This window comes from Gigantopelta aegis, chromosome 9, assembly GCF_016097555.1.
Source record: "Gigantopelta aegis isolate Gae_Host chromosome 9, Gae_host_genome, whole genome shotgun sequence".
Taxonomy (NCBI): Eukaryota; Metazoa; Mollusca; class Gastropoda; order Neomphalida; family Peltospiridae; genus Gigantopelta; species Gigantopelta aegis.
The window spans coordinates 47,653,320-47,672,840 of NC_054707.1; the positions used below are offsets into that span (position 1 = coordinate 47,653,320).

At 36.2% G+C, this 19,521-nt stretch overlaps 1 protein-coding gene across 1 annotated transcript in view; it reads left to right on the forward strand.

Moving 5' to 3' along the window:
- Positions 1-19,521, forward strand: part of LOC121381607 (polycystic kidney disease protein 1-like 1) — a 246,383-nt gene that overhangs the window by 184,775 nt on the left and 42,087 nt on the right. Inside the window, exons 34-36 of the mRNA XM_041510943.1 lie at positions 9,676-9,892; positions 13,470-13,526; positions 19,203-19,430. Of these exons, the coding sequence (XP_041366877.1) occupies positions 9,676-9,892; positions 13,470-13,526; positions 19,203-19,430 (502 nt within the window). The remainder of the gene's footprint in view (positions 1-9,675; positions 9,893-13,469; positions 13,527-19,202; positions 19,431-19,521) is intronic.

Sequence of the window (19,521 nt, forward strand, 5' to 3'; positions counted from 1 at the left end):
CAGCATCTATTAAATAGAATTGGCGGGGGGGGGGGGGGGGGGGGGGGGGGGGGGGGGGGGGGGTGAGGGGGGGGTGGATTTTTTAGAAAAAGTGAGGAAAAAAAAAAATCTTGTCAGTTGCATGTGGATTCTGAAAAAAGAAGAAGTTTATTTTAGTTCATAATTGAGTAAAACCCTGGTGTTAGGGTTTACTTAGCCAACCTCTCTTTCCAATGGCTTCATTATCATGAGTAGAAAATAACATATACTTAACTATACTGATACCTTTTCATTTTGACACTAAACTGAACGTGGTAATGACTTCCTGTGGACCGCGGAACACATTTTGTACTGAATAAATGAAGTGAACAAAGCCAAGAAGAAAACATGATATATTGACCCAGTTTCATGATGGTGAAGTGTGTGTTTTGGACAGTAACTGTTTGCTCCATGTTTCTTGGATGTCAGTGAAAAAATAAATAAAACTTAAATGAGACACAGTAAACTACATGTTATATGTTTTCTTGGTCCTGTTTGGTTCAGTGAATTGGACAATTTACTTCATTTAGTGAAGGTATCTACTGTTTGTCAAGTTCTATTTGGTCAGTTTCACAGTATTCTGCCCACACATCATCATCTTCTGTAACATACTGAAATTTTAAATACATGTACAATTGTACATCCACATATACTGAAAAGACTTCACTTGAGATATTTTAGACTTGTGTATGGAGATTCCAATACCAACCTTTGTAAATAGCTTTCTAAATTTCAAAAAGAAACTCTATGAAGGATTCTGCATTCTGTGGTTGTGGTTAGAGCTTGCCGTAAAACGGTTGCATTTGTTAAAAATTTGGTTATACTTGTTTAATGGTTGTCTTCATCCTTGCTAAAAACATTTTAATTGTATGGTGATTTTTGTTTTTAATTTGAAAATTAATTCGGTGAGTATATACATGTATGCATAATGGATGTGATTGCCCGACATCTGCCCATGACATTTTGTGCAGTCTATAAATGTACATGCATAAAACATCACTCGCAAAATATTTGATCAAACGACATGCTGTGAGTGCAACCCGTGCAACCCCTGTATATATTTATCTTTAGAGTAAAATATGCATGAGCAATTTATAGGATTCTATTCTATCATTGTTTCACTGGTGCTTGTTTCTATAACCACACGGTTCTCCTGCATGCAGGAGTTAATGAAATCTCCATAGATCCAATAAACCTAACGAAGAATTGATAAGGCTCTCATATCATTGAAATTTTCCATCACTGGGCAACCAGTTCACAAACGCAGCAGCTGTAGAAACGACTTCCAAAGTCGCTTTTCATTCATCATGTTTTGGGATGTAGGCAAAACTTGTGTTCTTCTTGTTGCTGGGCTACTGGCCAGTTTGACTATTTACTCCCAATAAATAGACGGTGGTGGTTTTGAGGCTGGGTGGTGTGGACACTGACATGAACACTGCTCCAGATAGATTGATTACTTTTGCACAAAGGATATTTTCTTCTCCAGAAGAGGGGGGCACAAGGCAGTTGCTAATGAGAGTAGTTGAGAACTGTATTGAACATTCACAATGTTTTGTTGCCCTTCATCTTGAAATCTGGATAATTTTGTGAAGACTTGTTCTTTCTTACAAGAGTTTTAACAACCCCGGGAGAACCTCTCACCTCCATTGTGTAGGAGGATTTTTTTCTTTTTCTTTTATAATATATATTAAGAATGTATACCCTACAGTCATAAGTATATAGCCTCTATAAATTAATCTACTTAGTTCTGGTTTTTGATTTAAAAACATGTATTTGTTTTTCTGACACTTTTTGTTAAATAGTACTCTGCTGAACATTTTGGATACAATAATGTTTCTTTATCAAATATTATTTGTTTACCAAAACCATTCAGAATAGGCAAACATGTAACTTGTAAGATAGGTATGCACATATTATATACCTGCAGACTATAATATATAGGTATGCACATATTATATACCTGTAGACTATAATATGTTCGCACATGGGGGATAGTATAAGCAAATGTGTTTTATTTATATAATACTTACACACATATATATCTACACATTGTTTTCACATATATTAGATACCATTGATTAAACAATGTACTGGATTGCAGAAAATCCACTATTCCATTCGTTTATTGAAACTGGATAAATTAAGTTAAAGACAACCCTAGCATTACTAAAGAACTGGCTGACTGTCCAGGACATAGGTTATTGATTATAAGACAGATGTCCGTGTAGTGGCCTTATTGGGCTGTGCGGTCATTCATAATGTGATGCAGTCAATACCAGGATGTGAACCCAGCACCTCCAAGCTATAAAGTACTATACACTACTGTGGCCGGTTTGCTGTATGTTTTGGAATGTGTCTTGTCTTTATAAGCATGATTAGGTTACAGATATTGAATGAAGCATTCATCACGGAGTGCACCGCTCCCCTTGAACTGAAGAGAACAAGTCTCGTATGGCAGGCCATTCATGTTAAGCCATTGACTTTACATGAAAATGTGAAGCTCTTCATTCTTTCCACGGAAATATGAATAGCTTTCAGCTTTCGTTTTGAATTGGCTTGTTTTGTTCTGTGAACAAAAGAGTGCTTGTTAACATTGCGGCAGGGGAAAGGGGAATATAGCAATTGTTGGTTTTGTTCAACTTAAAAATAGAGGTGTGAGATATAATGACGGCAGTTTGTTCAACAGTTTTAGTAACTTGAAAGTGCATAAACTGAAACAAGGCAGGTGTTTTATCTATAATAGTAGTGTCACAGACTAATTAACGTGTGTATAATGGGCTTCTGGACATTTTCATTGACTATTTAATAGAGGTAATGGGTTTCTGATCTTCGTTATTGACTAATTAATAGATGTGAAGTATGTCTATTTGATGTTAATGGATTTCTGGTCATTCTGCTGTAATTATAGGTAAATACACTCTTAATAGATCCCTTTATATGCAGGCATAAGAAGCTCATGTTACAGGTGGTATTTAATAATCAGAAAGTACCTGCTGTTGTTAAAGCTCCACTCTCGAGTGTATTCTTAATACTTAAACATTTAGAATAGTTCCTCCTGTTTATGTTTCTTCTTGTGATGTGAAATTCTCTGGTTTGAATTGGCGTTACGCCATCTGGGTCACATAAAAATACTTTGTTAGTCATTAATGAATGAATGTTTAACCGTTAGACTACTGAATTAATTTTTGACAAAACAACAAGTTGAGTGGGTACAAGTTTATAATTCACCCACTTATTCATCCACCCATCCATCCATCCATTCATCCCTCCATCCATTCATCCATCCATTCATCCATCCATCCATCCATTCATCCATTCATCCATTTATCCATTTTTGTGTGACACCCACTACACATTTCCATGATAACAGTTGATCCTTTGTGGTATCGCAATAGGACTTCCAAGTTGTAACCTTGGATACATTCACTCCTAAAATTTAACAGTCAGCCTACAATCTCGCAGAGTGATTGAAGATGACAAATGTTTGAAGTGAGATATATTTTGAAAACCTAATTTGTACAAGACAGTTTGAGAATGTGGCAGTTGGATGTCCAGGTATTGATCCTGGGACATGTACAGCCTGCGCTGATCTCGCTACCTGCAAGTGTATTACACAGATATATTGCAGCTCAAATTATTTAAAGGCTACACAAGCGGACTGTGAAATGTAGCATTTGTGTACGGGACCATCTGGAGTGATTATAATTATAGACAGGTAATTGTTATACGGTTATTTTTGTTTTAATTGGAGATAAAAATGTAAAACATGGATTTGTTTTAAGATGCATAATGCAGAAAGTCTTAGGTGTTGGTTTTTAAAATTAATTTTTGTCATTGAGACCATTGAAAATCTGCCTTTTATCTTATCTTTTAAGTAATGAACAAATTTTGTTGACAATTAACTATTTAAAACCACTATCATCAAACTACTTAAATACTTTCTATTTGTGTTTTAGCTTAGCTTAATAACTGTAAACCAGTCCATATACCACTAGGGTTTCGAACACGCCTATCCCGAGTCCGGCCTCCGATAGGATCGGGGGTCTGACTCGGGGCAGGGATAACCTAACAGATAGTGTCAATTTTGAAATTTTGAATATTAACTCCAAAATTTAAAAAATGGGGAAAACTGGGGTTAATAAGTTTTGACTGCGCCCTTAAAGAAAAATATTAGCATTCCTTACCTATATAAATTATTAATATAATATAATTTTGTCTTATACATGACAGATGTGTAATTTATAAAATGTCAACAGTTTCAATCCTAGAAGAAGGGAAGGGGAAGGGAACTCTATTTACGTGCCTCTATCCACAGAGGTTCAGGCACGCCCACCCCGGATTTAGCCTCTGACTTTGCCAGTGACCAATTCCAGGGCAGGAGGGAATCCTAGAAGATTGTCAACTACTGTGTTCCACATATTTTATATGTCTTCTAATCTCTTTAGTAGCACAAATCAAAACTTACAAAGTCGTTTTTCAAACAGGGGACTAAGTACTGATATGTGAGTTACACTGTCCATTGTCATTGTGCCTAACCTAACAGAGCTATTTACGTAGGTAACACCTCGATGAAAATGATAGTGGTATAACCTACCTATAGTTGCTATTGTTGTGTGTGAATGTCTTTGTTCCGTCTGAGGGTGAGCTGACTCCGTGATGTATGAAAGGATGGCAGGAGAAAGGTAAACACCGTTCCAAATGAGAAATGTCTTCTCTCTTTGGTACACCAGCAAGGCTCCATTCAGCTGGTCTCTGTTTGAATGGAGAGCCTCCTACTTAGAGTGTCTTCATCCTCAACAGCAGTTGTTTGTTCAGAGACTTGAGTGTGTCTTTTCACATTCCACAAGCTTCTGGCCAAACCTTCCTGAACTTCTTCTCAACTTCACCTCCTCGGTATCGGTTTCTGCACCTGCTCAGGCAGCATGCATACATGTATCTGGGTATATGTATGTATGTATGTGCATGCAGTGGAGTTATACAGTTAATCAACAAGTGTGTTGTTTTATGCTTTGCTTTTAAGATCCAGAGATAAACAGCAGAAGTCAAAAACAAAAACAAATGTTTAAATGTCAGCATTTAAAATAATATATATAGCTTTTTTTGGTTGTTGTAGCTTTTATATAGAAACCAATAAGAGACTTAAACACATTTGGTGAGAAAGTTTAGTATAACCTGGAACTTAAAACATTTGACTGGACCGTGTCTTCATCCATGGTAACAATGACTGGCATGCAATTCGATCAGATCCTGTTGGTTAAATAATCTGCCAGAATCTGTTTTTGCCAAATGCAACAAACTTGTTAATAGTGTCATTTGAAATTATACTCTTATTCCAGACAAGAATGGGTTTCAAACCAACTAGTAAATAAACGCAGCAAACCTGGAAGTGAAAAAAAAACAGGAGAAGAAAAAAAAAGAAAAAAAAAGGATAGCATGACAGTCATAGTAAAGGCTGACTGACTCATTATAATGATACTGTGATTCTGGCAGCAGTCATTGGATGGAAACTGAAAACCAAGACTCTCTGGAAATAAGCATTGTTGGTTTTATCTTAAAAATAGACCACTTAATAATTAATCCATTCACTCAGTTAATCAAGTGCATTTCCGAGAAATATAAATCAGCAGCATTTACCGTATATCTTCGCCTGTAAGTCGATCTCGGCTATAAGTCGAGTCCCTAATTTCAAGCCCTGAAAACTTATTTTTTTATTGACCCGTTTATAAGTCGACCCATGAAAAACAACTTATAAATATTGAAATATTTCTTATTTTCAGCACATGAGAACAATAATATTTGAACAAAAGAAAATTATTTTACAAACTTCGGTTTTCACGTTTTGTACATCGCAATATAATCAGACTATTCCAATCAAACTATCATTATTACATAGCATCAAAACGAAATATTCCCTTAGTAGAGAGTGAAAGCTGTTTGACTGTTACTGTATAGTACTGTACAGATGGTTTTGTGCACAGACAACAACTTTATTTATAAACACTGACAACAGATCACTACGATAAAACTGAAAGTATCACGTTTTGCCGCCATATTAATACATGTAAGGAGGATAACTCTGGAAAGTACACTGGTTTTTGTACCAAATGATGTGTGTCCCTATTGCTCTAGATAGTGAATTGCAGAGATCAGTCTATTTTAAAAGCTCAGTAATATTCATGAAGTTAATCACCGCCAAAACATTGTTTGAACAACCATTAATGCCAGTGACCAGATTTCAAAATAAACTCAGGCAATAGGTAGTTAGTATTGTTTACATTTTTACTATTAGTGATGACTGTTAATTTAACTAAGTGGACTGTTGTCTTGGCATGTGAGTGAGATCGTACGCCTTTTCGCATAACCAAAACCGTTCTAATGCCAAAAAAAAAAGGTTATAAAAAATAAATGTGTCAAATTAACATATTTGAGTATAAATACATGGCATACTTCAACAATAAAACTTGTAAAATAATCCCCAAAACAGTAATATTTTTTGGTGAATTTTTTTTACCCTCTTATAAGTCGACCCCCCAAGTTATAAAATAATTTTTGGGTGAAACAAATTCGACTTATAGGCGAAGATATACGGTAGATTTTTCTCAGATAATTTTATTGAGACAAAAATGTTTCATTTTATATGGTATATATAGATTTATGAAGCAGTCAGTTATGGTTATATTTAAAATATTTTGTATAGAATGCATTTTTAAAAATCGAAATATATATTTATAATTTCTTTTCCATTATTTGAGGAACATGATATTATAAGTGAAGAACAAATATTTTTTGTATAACTTACGATTCTCTTTGGAGTTTAAAATTGATTTTCCCCAGACCATCGTTAGACAGATTGAATCAAATTCTTCAGAAGTGTTCCAAACATAATAAATAAGCTACATCCAATATGTTTTGCAGTACATGTTGTTGTTTTGTCCACATTCATGTGGCACATGCACATGTGTTTGATTATGTCTGGAGATGACATGAGTGAATTGATTTCTGATCAATTATAAATCAGTAATTTGTTGTGCTGTCGGGAGCTGTTTTATCTTCAAGTGGTTGCCCATCGATTGTCTTCTGGATTAAATGAGAAAGGCTGTAAGAGAACAGTTGAACTTCGGCCAAGCATCGCAGACATGTGTGTTTCACTTGTCTCCAGTAAAAGCACAAGGATGATGATGTTGTTTTTAGTAACGTTACTTGGTAATTACTGGTTTGAGGCGTGACAGGTCATGGGATCGTTCCCCTTCAGTTCACACATTGGGTTATTTCAACCAGTGCTAGTGGATATCTAAATTAAAGCAGCTCTCGGAATTCAGATCATCTTGTGACGGCAATGTAGTATAGATAATAACAAAGTAAATACCTGATAAGGAAAACAATGCTGTTGATGATGCAGTTTTATAAAAGGATTTTGCAGTGGAACAGATTGTTAAAGTCTGTGGTATGTGTTGTCTTGTGAGTGGGAAAAGTTCATGTAAAAGATACTTTGCTCCTGACGACTGTGGTTTATGTTGTCTAGTCTGTGAGAAAAGAACATAAAAGAGATACATGTACTACTCAAAAGAATTTAAGGGTCAAAAATTTATAACCAAATAAGTTTCAGAGTGTATTAGATTGATGATGTAAACTACACCAATTTTTTTATTTATTGTTCCATATTTACAAAAAAACACAAATAAACGTCACTGTATACAAGAAAGTCACATGACATGGTGTCAAATTTGTAGGTTGTCAAACATGAATTTTACACATTAGAACATTCGTTTAATAGTGTGTGAATCCACCCCTGGCGCGAATACACTCGACACATTGTTGCCTCATGCTGTTGATCAGATGTCTGAAGAACTCTTGGGGAATGGCCTGCCACTCTGCCATAAGAAGTTGACCCAGATCATGAAGGTTGGCCAGAGGGGCATGGTTATCCCGAACTCTCCTGCCTAATTCGTCCCAGGCGTGCTCTATTGGGGCCAAGTCAGGCGAATATGCTGGCCAATCCATCCTGGCGATACCTTGTTGTCTGAGAAAGTCCGTTACCACCCTGGTGCGGTGGGGTCTGGCATTGTCATCCTGCAGAACTGCCCCGCCGCCAATCTGCTGAAGGCCTGGGAGAACCAACGGCCGGATAATCTCATTCAGATAGCGGATTCCATTCAGATTGCCATCCACCACATAGAGGGGGGTCCTGTGGTGGATAGAGATGCCGCCCCACACCATGACGCTGCCACCACCGAACCGGTGACGTTGTCTAACGTTAACGTCAGCGAAGCGCTCCCCAGGACGTCTGTAGACACGAACCCGACCGTCGTTGAACTGGAGACTAAACCTGGCCTCATCAGTGAACATCACTCGACCCCACTTAACACGTTGCCACCGCAGATGAAGCGTGCACCAGTGACGTCTGGCCATTCTGTGACGTGGTAGGAGTGGTGGTCGAACAGCCTGGCGATGGCAGCGTAGATTATTGGCTCTCAGACGATTGCGTATGGTTTAATCAGACACTCGAGTTCCAGTCGCAGTCCGCAGATTGTCATGTAATCGGCGTGCAGTGGTTGTGCGTTGACGTAGAGCCATATTGGTGATGTAGCGGTCCTCTCTATTTGTAGTGCTTCGGGGTCTTCCCGAACGTGGACGATTTCGAACAGAATTCATTGCTTGGTACCGTTGCCACAGTCGGCCAACGACACTCTGACTGACACCTAGTCTCAGAGCAACAATTCTTTGCGTATTGCCATCCTGAAGCCAAGCAATAGCCCTTCCTCGATCTTCGATAGTCAGTTGATGTCGTACCATTGTCGAATTTGGAGTGTGCACCGTACACGAACGCAAGCTCCAATTATACGGAAATTCAGCATTGGGAACATGGAATACACATGCAAAGCGTACAAATGAAGCGCTTTGTGAAAAAGCAAGTTATGGGCACTTAGCAGACCTTTCGCTTTCGCCCTAATTTACGTGCAAATGTAAGCATGTTTTCGCCATTAGAACTAGTCGACAGTGTCATTGACAGTGGATTTTAATTCATTTATGGGTTGCTTAGACCCACTTTCGTCAAAATGGAACAATACCATGCGTGACATTATGGTCTAGCTAATATAATTGACATTCAGAAAATAATGTCGAAAATATCGTCTGACCCTTAAATTCTTTTGAGTAGTATACATTGTTGCTCATTGGAATAAATGGCCTGTACGGCAGCAGTGGGTGTCTAATCAGATCATTACAGCCAATGATTAAACATTGCTGATGTAATTTGGTAAAGATGAAGCATTCTTTTTCTTTTGTGGCTGAATTCTACCAAGATATATTGTTGTGAAAATAATTTAATTTTTCAGCTGTATTCTGTTCATATAATTAATATCTTCTCACGGATAGCATCTTCTGTTATGTCGGTCATGAAACATAGGTTGGAACAGGAAAACCTTCATTTTAAAAAATTTTTTATTTGTTACTATTATTATTTTTTTATGGTATATTGATTGACCAGAACATCAATCCTGATCTCTGTTAGTGAGCTCCTGCTTTCAACACTATATTTCTATAACCGTATACCTAATAATCATTTTATCTTTACCATTTGTTAACACTACACTATCAAACTGCCACATCAAGCTAAATGTGAATTATATGCACATCATTTTGTGTAATTTTTTTCAGACATAATGAGACAACTGTGTTTGCGAACTCGAGTGGATTACTGGCCCAGTCCGTGCACCACGGCAATGACCAGACATCGTGCGTTCTCATCAGCTATCTCGCGTCCCGACTGAACCGCTTTCCGAAACGGTCCGCCTCACCGGTCGACTGGAAACTCCGACTTGACATCAGGAAGATTCTTCTTGAGCTGCTTTCTTTACTGCCCAGGAGAGATGAGGTACAATTATTTGTATAAATATTTGACGGCTTTGTAGTCTGCGGAGAATATCAATTTGTCCCGAAACATGGTCCATCAATTTAGGTTGTGGCCATGGTTCCGACGTGTACAGATGAGCTGCATTCACAATGCATTATCTTGTGGCACCGTCGTCTTGTAGACCTGCATGTAGGTCTTTACAAAAACAGAAAGTGATGTGCTGAAACTCTCTGAGGAGATGTCTAATTAATATAACAAGGAGCAGGGACTCTGTGCCGGGACGGTCTTAAATAGAGAATACTACATGAGTGGTTGATAGATATTATTCTTATCTTACAACGAGTTGTTTCAAAACATATGTTTAATGAGTGAAAGTAAGATGGATACATTTTGGAACAATGAGTTTGTAAGATAAATGGTATCTAATGTAGTATTTATTGCATATTGTTAAAAACCTGGTTGAAATGAAATTTAAAAGTCTCTTCCAACTAAAATTTATTGACTACATTTGAGCATCTGATTAACTTAAGTGTTAAAGAGCAGTTAATTTCAGTCTTACTTGTTTCATTGAATGGCTCCTAGTTGTTCACCCAAAAAAGTTTAAAATTTATATGTACATATATATACAGTGAAACTCCTCTAAACCGGACACTCTCGGGACCAAGTAAAACGTCCGCTATTAAGGGGAATCCTGTTCAGAGAGGTTCTCTTCTGTACAGATATTTAAAAGGGGCCCACAAAAGATGTCCGGTTTTGAGGGAATTCCAGTTTACAGAGGGTCCGATATTGAGAGGTTTTACTGTATTTAAAAGAGACTAATGTGCATCAGAGCAAATGGATGTAAAATAACCATGTGGAAAGGACAAAGTATATTTGTTGATCTGAAGTGTATGTAAAAAAACACCAACCCCAATTCTGGATGGTCATATTCCTTTTATTCCATAGACTTTGTATTTATATACTTAACTATATTTGACACCCAATAGCGGATGTGTATTTTTATGCTGGGGTGTCGTTAAACATTTATTCATCCCTTCATTCCATAGACTTTGTAAGTATTATTGTAAGGAAACATTATCAACCATGCAAGTTGAGTTCGTTTGACTTAATGTGTGATTCTGTTTAAATCAGCACATTGTGTTATTCCATTTAGTATTATCCGTAAAAAGGTACCTATTAAGGGTGAAGGTACCATATTGCCTGTGATTTAAATGAACCAATTTTAGTGTTAATTGTCGGTATTGGAAAAACTTGCCTTCCATTCCCTCTATGCGTTGATCACTGTAGACCCGTTGATCACTGTAGACCCGGCTAGACCAGACGTCAGTAGAAGGTTACACATGATTAGATTGGTAGACACAAGAAGGACCTTGATGACCTTTGAGATACAGGTCAGGATGTAAGCTTTGGGCCAGCACTTCTTCTGTTCATTCACTATTCTAGGCGTTGCGATTCAGTGTTTCAATCATTTTAACTTGATCTTTGTGCTTATATTGATTTATGGTTCCACCAGTCTGTTCCCTATGACACCCTTTCAGGGCCTGTGCTTATAAATCTTTAATGTTGTCACACACATACAGTTTGTATGGCGTTACCATTACGTTAAAGTCTCAGACTCTATTAGTGTCTTGAGTCCAGACTAAAACGTTTTATTGCATTTACCATAGTTTGATACCCAATAGCCAATGTATTTTTTGTGCTGGGGTGTCGTTAAACATCTATTCTATTTTATTGTAAACATTTTATAAGCACCAGGCCTGGGTTGTGTCCAGAACAGGGAGGTAATGGTTAGTGAGATGGAATTCATTGTAGTGACCCTACACCTCCCTATTGAGTGATACAAATTCACTTTGGATGGATGCTGGTACCTTCCATCCTGGAGGCTGATGGTTTAATGTCATGTCTCTAAACTCAGTGGGGATGAGATCTAGCTCAGTCACAGTATATCTAGATCACTCTTCCTGAGGTGTCATACTCAGGCAGGCTTTCTGCTAGAGGGTAAAATGGGTATGGCACCATACCCAATGTTTTTTGCAGATTTAATTTTTTTAAGTTAACATCTTGACAAAATTAATGACACTCATCATCACTGCATGATTTTCTTAACCATAACCCTAAACTTAACCCATTTTATTTCTGGGGGAGGCCCCCCCATACCCCCCTATTGACTGTGGTTGCATTCACTTCCATGGTGCCATACCCAAACATTTCTTTCTGACAGAAACACTGCCTATCATAGGTCATAGGATCAATCACAAATGATGAAGGTTTTGCATGACTGGTACATCAAATGTAGTTAGTATTGTCCTGTCTATGGGAAAGTGGCTATAGAATATCTCTTGCTGTTTTTCCAGTAGAAGTAGCCTGTGTGTTGGCAACATGTTTCTTCTCTGTTTCCCTAGGCCAAATGTCATAACAATCATGTTAGAGACCAACTACATGTAGCTATAATTTAAAATGTGCTGAGGTGTTGATAAATATTCCTTTCCTTTCCAAGCTAGTGATTCAGTATTTTAGGATATGCCTCACATTCATTTGCTCACTGTTAGGTGCATAAATTATACATACTCGGTTAATAGTACAATATGTTATTAAATATTAGTTTAATGGAACAGTTACTGATTGATGTTGTTGTTGTATCGTATTTAATTACCTGTGTTGTTGATACCTGCTTGTTTTATTGATATATTTTTGTTTAGAAATGTGGATTTTTAAATCATAGGCGTTTTTACATTTTGGGCAGTTTGTCACAAATTGTATTTAATTTTATAATGTAGAAGCAGTTTTATACTAAAAGGTTTTACTGAACATTATATATCGATAAATTACCCCAAACTAAAAACAATTACTACAAATTGTACAGGTAAAATTTAGAAATAATATTGTTTGAAATACACATAAATCCTTTATTTTCATCCTTTGTACTGTACATCCTTTGTATCGATGCCATTTTTTATGTCCTGAATCCAGTAAATCAGATAACAAGAAAACAAAAAGTTTGTAATTATTAATTTATGTTTAGCCCATGGATAAATCAGTCTGTTGATGTTTGACTTTTGTATACAATTCAGACTATCTCTCTTCATCTCTGTTCATCTAGGAACAAGATTTATCAGGATAGGGCAATTACCACAGAGACCAAATAAAATATGGATGTTCAGAGGCATTCTAATGCACAATACCAAGTTATCGATGGATCCACCATTGGTGAATATGACTGGAGTATAAAACTTCCATGAGATCTGTAATGCAGACTATGCAGATAAAGTGATACATGCAGTTATATTAATTTCATAATGTGTTTAAAAAAAAAAATATATATATATATATTAACAAAAAGATTAAAATTGGCAGATCTGCCAGGCATTTAAAAAAAACCCAATCTTGTGAATTATGTCCCACCCACCCCACTTTTTCATTTCTGGAATACCTCTTAATCCAAACCTACCCTGGAATGCATATTTTTAGCTGACAAGCATTTTGTGAACACGGTGCAGGGTAGGATCTTAATTGAATAGTTTATGTGGTTCGGCATCACTGTTGACAGAAGAGGGTACAGGGTACTGGATCTACATAATTTATTAACACATTCTTTCAGGCTGAAGTCATACAGACCGCCCAGTCTTTGGTGTCAACCACGGCTGTTGCACAAGAGGTAAGCTTTTTATATCATTTCAAATGGAAATACTTTACATGTACTTGTGTGCTACATGTATGTACAGCTTGGTGAAATGGTCAAATTTATTATTAATCAGCTGTCACCAATTGTGAAACGGTCAAATTTATTATTGTATCACCTGTCAAATCAGCTATCAGTTCCTCAAAATAATAAATTTGACCATTTTATCAACAATGAAAATCACAAAATACTGGGATATGAATTGTAAATAATTTCCAAAACACATTGTGGTCAGCAAAACTCAATGATTGGGAATAATGGCTGTAAATACTGGACATTTGGCCACAAAAATATATGAACATTATTTTATATATTTATAAACTTTTAAAGTGAAAATATGTGAGAACAAGTTACAAACTCAATGTGTTTTTTGTCAAAAATTAATCCAATAGTTGGAAGGTTAAAACCAAAAAATACCTTAAGTGGGGCAGTTACTTGTAACAGGGTTTTTGTGTTTGTGAATAATACATTTTAAAAAAGAGAAAGAAAAAGGAATCAAAGTTTAAAAAAAAGAGAGAATCAAATGAGTCACAAAACACTAATTAAATATCTAGACAGTTGTTTATAATATTGGTATAAATTGATGTTGATGACATTTTACTTTAATTAGTTACGTTTATCACAAAAATTACCCCTGCCTTCCCATTAGCACTATTTTATGACTAATCACTTACAAATAAAATTGATTTTCAAATCAACAAGTAATTAGATGTTGACAGTTTCAAGTTGATATATTTGTATTTGTCAGTGAGGTCGTTTTCGTATACATGACGTAATGGATTCTGTATTAACTGTGGCAATAAATTGTTTGTCGTTACTTGAAACTGATAAATAGTTTCACTTTCAGTGTCATACATCATGTCAAATTATAGCAAGACTGAATGCAGCTAGTTGAGTGTACATTACAAAATTGTTTAATTAATTGATTGAAAGTGTTTCAGCTGGACATTTTATATGTATTCTCAAATATCCAAGGAAAGGTGGCACTGCAAACAACTTAAAATAACATTACAATGAAATATGTCTTTATAATATATTCATAATATATTTTCAAAGTTTTCTTATTTGCCGACGTGGTAGGGCATTCTCCTGAATATACCACTGATAGCCGTCAGTCGATCTCTGTGTTTTACCCCCACATACCAACTAGTGTCCCACACACACCAACCAGTGTCCCCCACATACCAACCAGTGTCCCCCACATACCAACCAGTGTTCTCTGCTGGTATATAAAAGGCTATGATGCATGGTACTCTGACTGAAAATGTGCGTGTATAAAAGATTCCTTGCTGTTCACTAAGAGTAACTTATGTAGTGGCAATGGGTTTCCTGTCTCTCTGCCAAGTGCCGATATGTCCATTTGTTACACACAAAATAACCATACTTTAAAATGTGCTGAAGTGTTGTTAAACTAATAGGCCTTTCCTGTTATGTATTAATTGCCCTTTTATTTAGAAAGTGGTCGTTAGCAAGCAGAATTCCCCATTTGTCCAGAACAAAATAAAGTTGATAAGCTACGTCATTAATCAGTAAAATGACAGGAAAAGTTGGGAAATCATCTTTATTTCTAGCTCAAGCTAAATTTGCAAGCACTTTTTTTTTTTTTTTTAATTTTTATTATGACATAAAAAATTAATGACTTCATTCTTGTAGTTAATATTTGTCATGTTCAAGACTAGTGTTTTCTATATCAAGATTAGATTTTTCTATATCAAGACTAGTTTTTCCAATATCAAGACTAGATTTTCCTATATAAACGTACCTGTATATAGAGAATAATACATGAGTGGCTGTTAGATATCATACTAGTTGTTTTAAAATGTATCAAATGAGCGAAAGTGAGTTTAATACGTTTTTAAACAACTCGTGAGATAAATGGTATCTAACGAACACTAATGTATTATTCTATTTCTTACATAACCTCAAAAAAGAGGATTTAAGCTATTTTTAACATCTTTTTCGACTAAAAGTTATTTACAGCCGTTGCACTTGTAGCTGACTTACGCGTCACAGACGCATGAATGTCAGGTTAACTATACATCATTGTGTAATATCCCTGTGTTGTTTTTCATTGGATACTTGGCACTAGTGACCTGGTCATCACCTAGGAGCAGCCAGTTGTATGTCTTGAAATTGTTGACTCACGTACCCATGTGTTATCAAAATTAATGCATGATGTTCTCACCAATGAGTGTGTAAGATTTTTTTTTAATATATACTGGATATTTACAAGAACATTTGTTAAAGTTGAGTTGAGTGGGACAGGTCACATAACAAGGCATATTTGACTACTAGCAGGATGTCAGTTTGCTTTATCATACTCTGTCAATACAAACAGTGGGTGCAGGATGTGTGGTAAAAACACTTAACATGCTGTGTATGTACATTATGTGTACAACATTTGATGTTTTACTGAAAACTTCCTTGGGTAGATCCTGATCAGTAATTAAGTAAACGACAGGCATTGGTTGATGCTGATTGGACATATGTCGATGTACGTATATGTGGATACGGGTTCACACAGCAATCAGTGTTTACATGCTGCTAGTACATGTGGGTCAAACCCATATCTATCTTGTTCATTCATTAGTTTTAGTTTAAATGCTTTTCAAATAATGCAGTTTGTATTATTTCCAATTGATTTATTTAATAAAATAGCATTCAGTCTGCTGACAATTATATCGTGCAGTTAGTGCAAGATGCATACATCTACATGGAAATTGATTTGTGTCTACAATTTAGATGATGTATCAAATCCAGTTACATTTCCTCCCAGAAATGTTTAATTTTTAAATTAATAGTTTTTGGGTCATCTCCAACGCACTTTGGTAAGTAACACTGTTTCTAAACATGGTTAGAGCTGGCTAGTAAAATCTACAGACATGGCCTAGACAGTGATTTCTCTGGGGATTGGTAACATTTCTTTTTGTTGACACTAATCTAGTTTGAGGATAGTTTTCACCATGGTTATCTTAATTAAAATGTTTGCAAACAATGATGCTGGTTTTTATATACTTTTATTTTTAAATCACATGAATTTCATATGTCTAGTTCTGCCATTTATCTTTGCCATATAAAAAAAACAAACTTTTACATACATGTATATGAGTATTATGACCATTTAAACAGGTCAGAACGTATAAGGCAGTTGGCTGGTCACTACCTGAATATGTATCAAACAATGACAATGTCTCAAACATGAGAGGGATTTATAGACCAGTTAACTCACATGTTCTTCTAGTAAATTTCTACATCTTTAAAGGTTTTCCATCAAAGAAGTGGAAGGTCAGGCTTAGCACTTATTGAATACACTAATAGTGACTGCCTAATTATATTAAAGGCTGAGTTCTACTCAGAGTATATATTTGATGGCAATACTTGATGGAACTTTAGCTATATGTATATATATTGGTACATTCTATTGGACTGAAAACAACCCCAAAATTAATTAATTCTGTTGGTCTTGAAAATTATGTTGCAAAATAGCAAAGGTAAAAATAAAATGGGTATAATATTTACTTATTAATTTTGGGCCTTAATATTTGACATGCAAATGGTGTTATCAGCGTCTTCAATGGCTCTGTATTGGAAATGATCCTGAAGGCACTTCAGTTAAAGCTTCTTTCGGCTTTTCCCCCAGGAAACAAATTGTGAAGAAAGAAGAAGAAGAAAAGATATAATTGAATGTACAGAAGCTTAGCTTTAATGCAATAAGTCTTATGAATTGACATTCTGCTTCTTGTCGTGGTCTTTGTAGCTTTCTCCGTATGACCATTCAGTGTGGAAAATAAGATGTTTCTGTCCAGCAGAACCGAAACAAATGAGATGGTAAACAATGCTTGGTGGATAAATCAGCTTTGAGGAATATTTGGCACATGGAACAGACAGGCTAAGCTTTTTATGGGGTGATAATACTTACAGCATTACGGCCCATGAAAGGCACAATCGATTGGTTGTGTTTTGTTCATTGTCCCTTATCAACAAACCAATTTAATCAGACAGAAATCGTGTAGTCTCCATGAGAACCAAACATCTGCACGTGGGTCGGAGGAGAGGATAAAACCGGGAATAAATTCCTTCGTGATTATAGTCGCAGTGTTCGTGACATCACTGGTTCTGCCGCCAAGTGGTTCGTCAGACGTTGCACCTACTTAGCATGGAGCAGGGGTTTCCTGGGTGCAGAAATCACCAGCAAAAGGCACAGTCGGCGTCTGCGAAATGTCCCATTAATAATGGCTTTGTCTATTTATAAAAACACATTTTGCTGGACTGCCAGTAATCAATATGTAATTGAGTTGATGAAAATGTTGCCATAAAGCATGAAATACAGACTATGGTTATCGATAAACTGTTGAAACACAATCTTGGTCAGTTTTCATTTTCTTCGTTTCACCAATTATAACGTGCTTTTGGTGGATTTCTTTAATTCACCAAGCAGCACTAAGATGTTGCTCTGGAATACAAAAAGGAATTTGTTCAAATAATATACTCTTTATTTAGCGTATAACTAAAATCATGCCGGGAAGGATTATAATAATAAAATAAATAAATGTTCCAATAATGTACTTTAATTAGCCCAACTATAAAAGTTAAATTATTTGCTTTGATCCAACCAGGTCATAAAAAATACTCATTCTTTTCGTTCATTTTCTTCTTGCTTTATATTTTCTTCAGTTTTCCTTGTTTTAAAAAGAAGATGAAAAATATGTTTTTAAGCATGTCAATTATTATATTAACACATGATTATCTCAAATTTATTCAGATATCAGTTGAACCACTAGCCACTAGAATATGACAATATATCTTTTGCATATAAAACATGTCTTACTATCAGCCAAGGGGGTTGGAGAATTATTTATTTAAGTCGTGTTGCTTTAAGTAAAATATCCCCAAAACCTTTTTCTGTAATTGTCCTTTACAGCAGTCAGATATTTCGCGTAATAGAAAACAGGGTTGTTTTTCTTTATTACATCAAATTCATGTATGTTATGTTTGTCTGCCGAGATGTCTGTGAAAATTATTGTAAGGCTTGCTGAGTTGAAAGCCCATAATATCCATAAAATTATTAATTTGTAAAGAGCAGCCAAAGCTGTAACAAAATTGACTTCCATTTTGGACCGTTAGTAAAGCCATGAAAATTCCTGTTAGTACATTCTTCTTCCATATCAATAATAATCAACAGAATATTATTGAAACGTGAATTGCATGACATTCAGAATTATTCCTCTTGTTGCGTTGCCGTTGAAATCTTCAATGACAGCAATGAATGTAATTCTGTCTGACTATCATTGGAATTCCTGTCAGCAGCCAGTTCTTTTGGAAAAGAGACTTACTTTCACTGGATCACGAGATACAGTTTTTATAGGCTTTTTTTGGGGGGGGGGGGGGGGGGGGTGGAAATGTTACGGGTAAGGGGTAGGTGATATATCTAATCTAGAAGTGTATGTTTGTGTTTTGTTGTTGTTTTTAAATTGGGTTCCTGTAGTTCTTGCTTTGTACAAAAAAAAGTGCTACTGTACTTTTAATAGTTTTAAACCTGGAATCGCCCCGAATGGCCTCCCTGCATTCTTTCTAGCCATGCAGGCTCCAATCTGTTAGTTTGGATCCCAGTTAATCGACCACTTGACTGAAAAGTTCTTTTCTTCACTTCAGCTAAGTGGACCAGCATTGGGAATAGCCTTAGACATCCTCGAATCAATGCAGATGAAAGCGGTGGATCTATACGTGAAGAATGGCAGTCCCAGCGAGGACCTGCTCAGCCTGGCTATTCAAGCCATCTCCAGCATTATGGAGGCCGCCACCGGTCCGGCCATGTCGCGCAGGCCGCTGCCCAGAACGCTCACAGCCCACGTGATAACCGTTCTCAATAGTCTGCTCAAAGTAAGACAGAAACAATTTCTTTGATTAATGATTCAATTTATTTCCAGTCCTCGTGCATGCAGAGATTTGTTTTTAAAACGAAAATTTATTG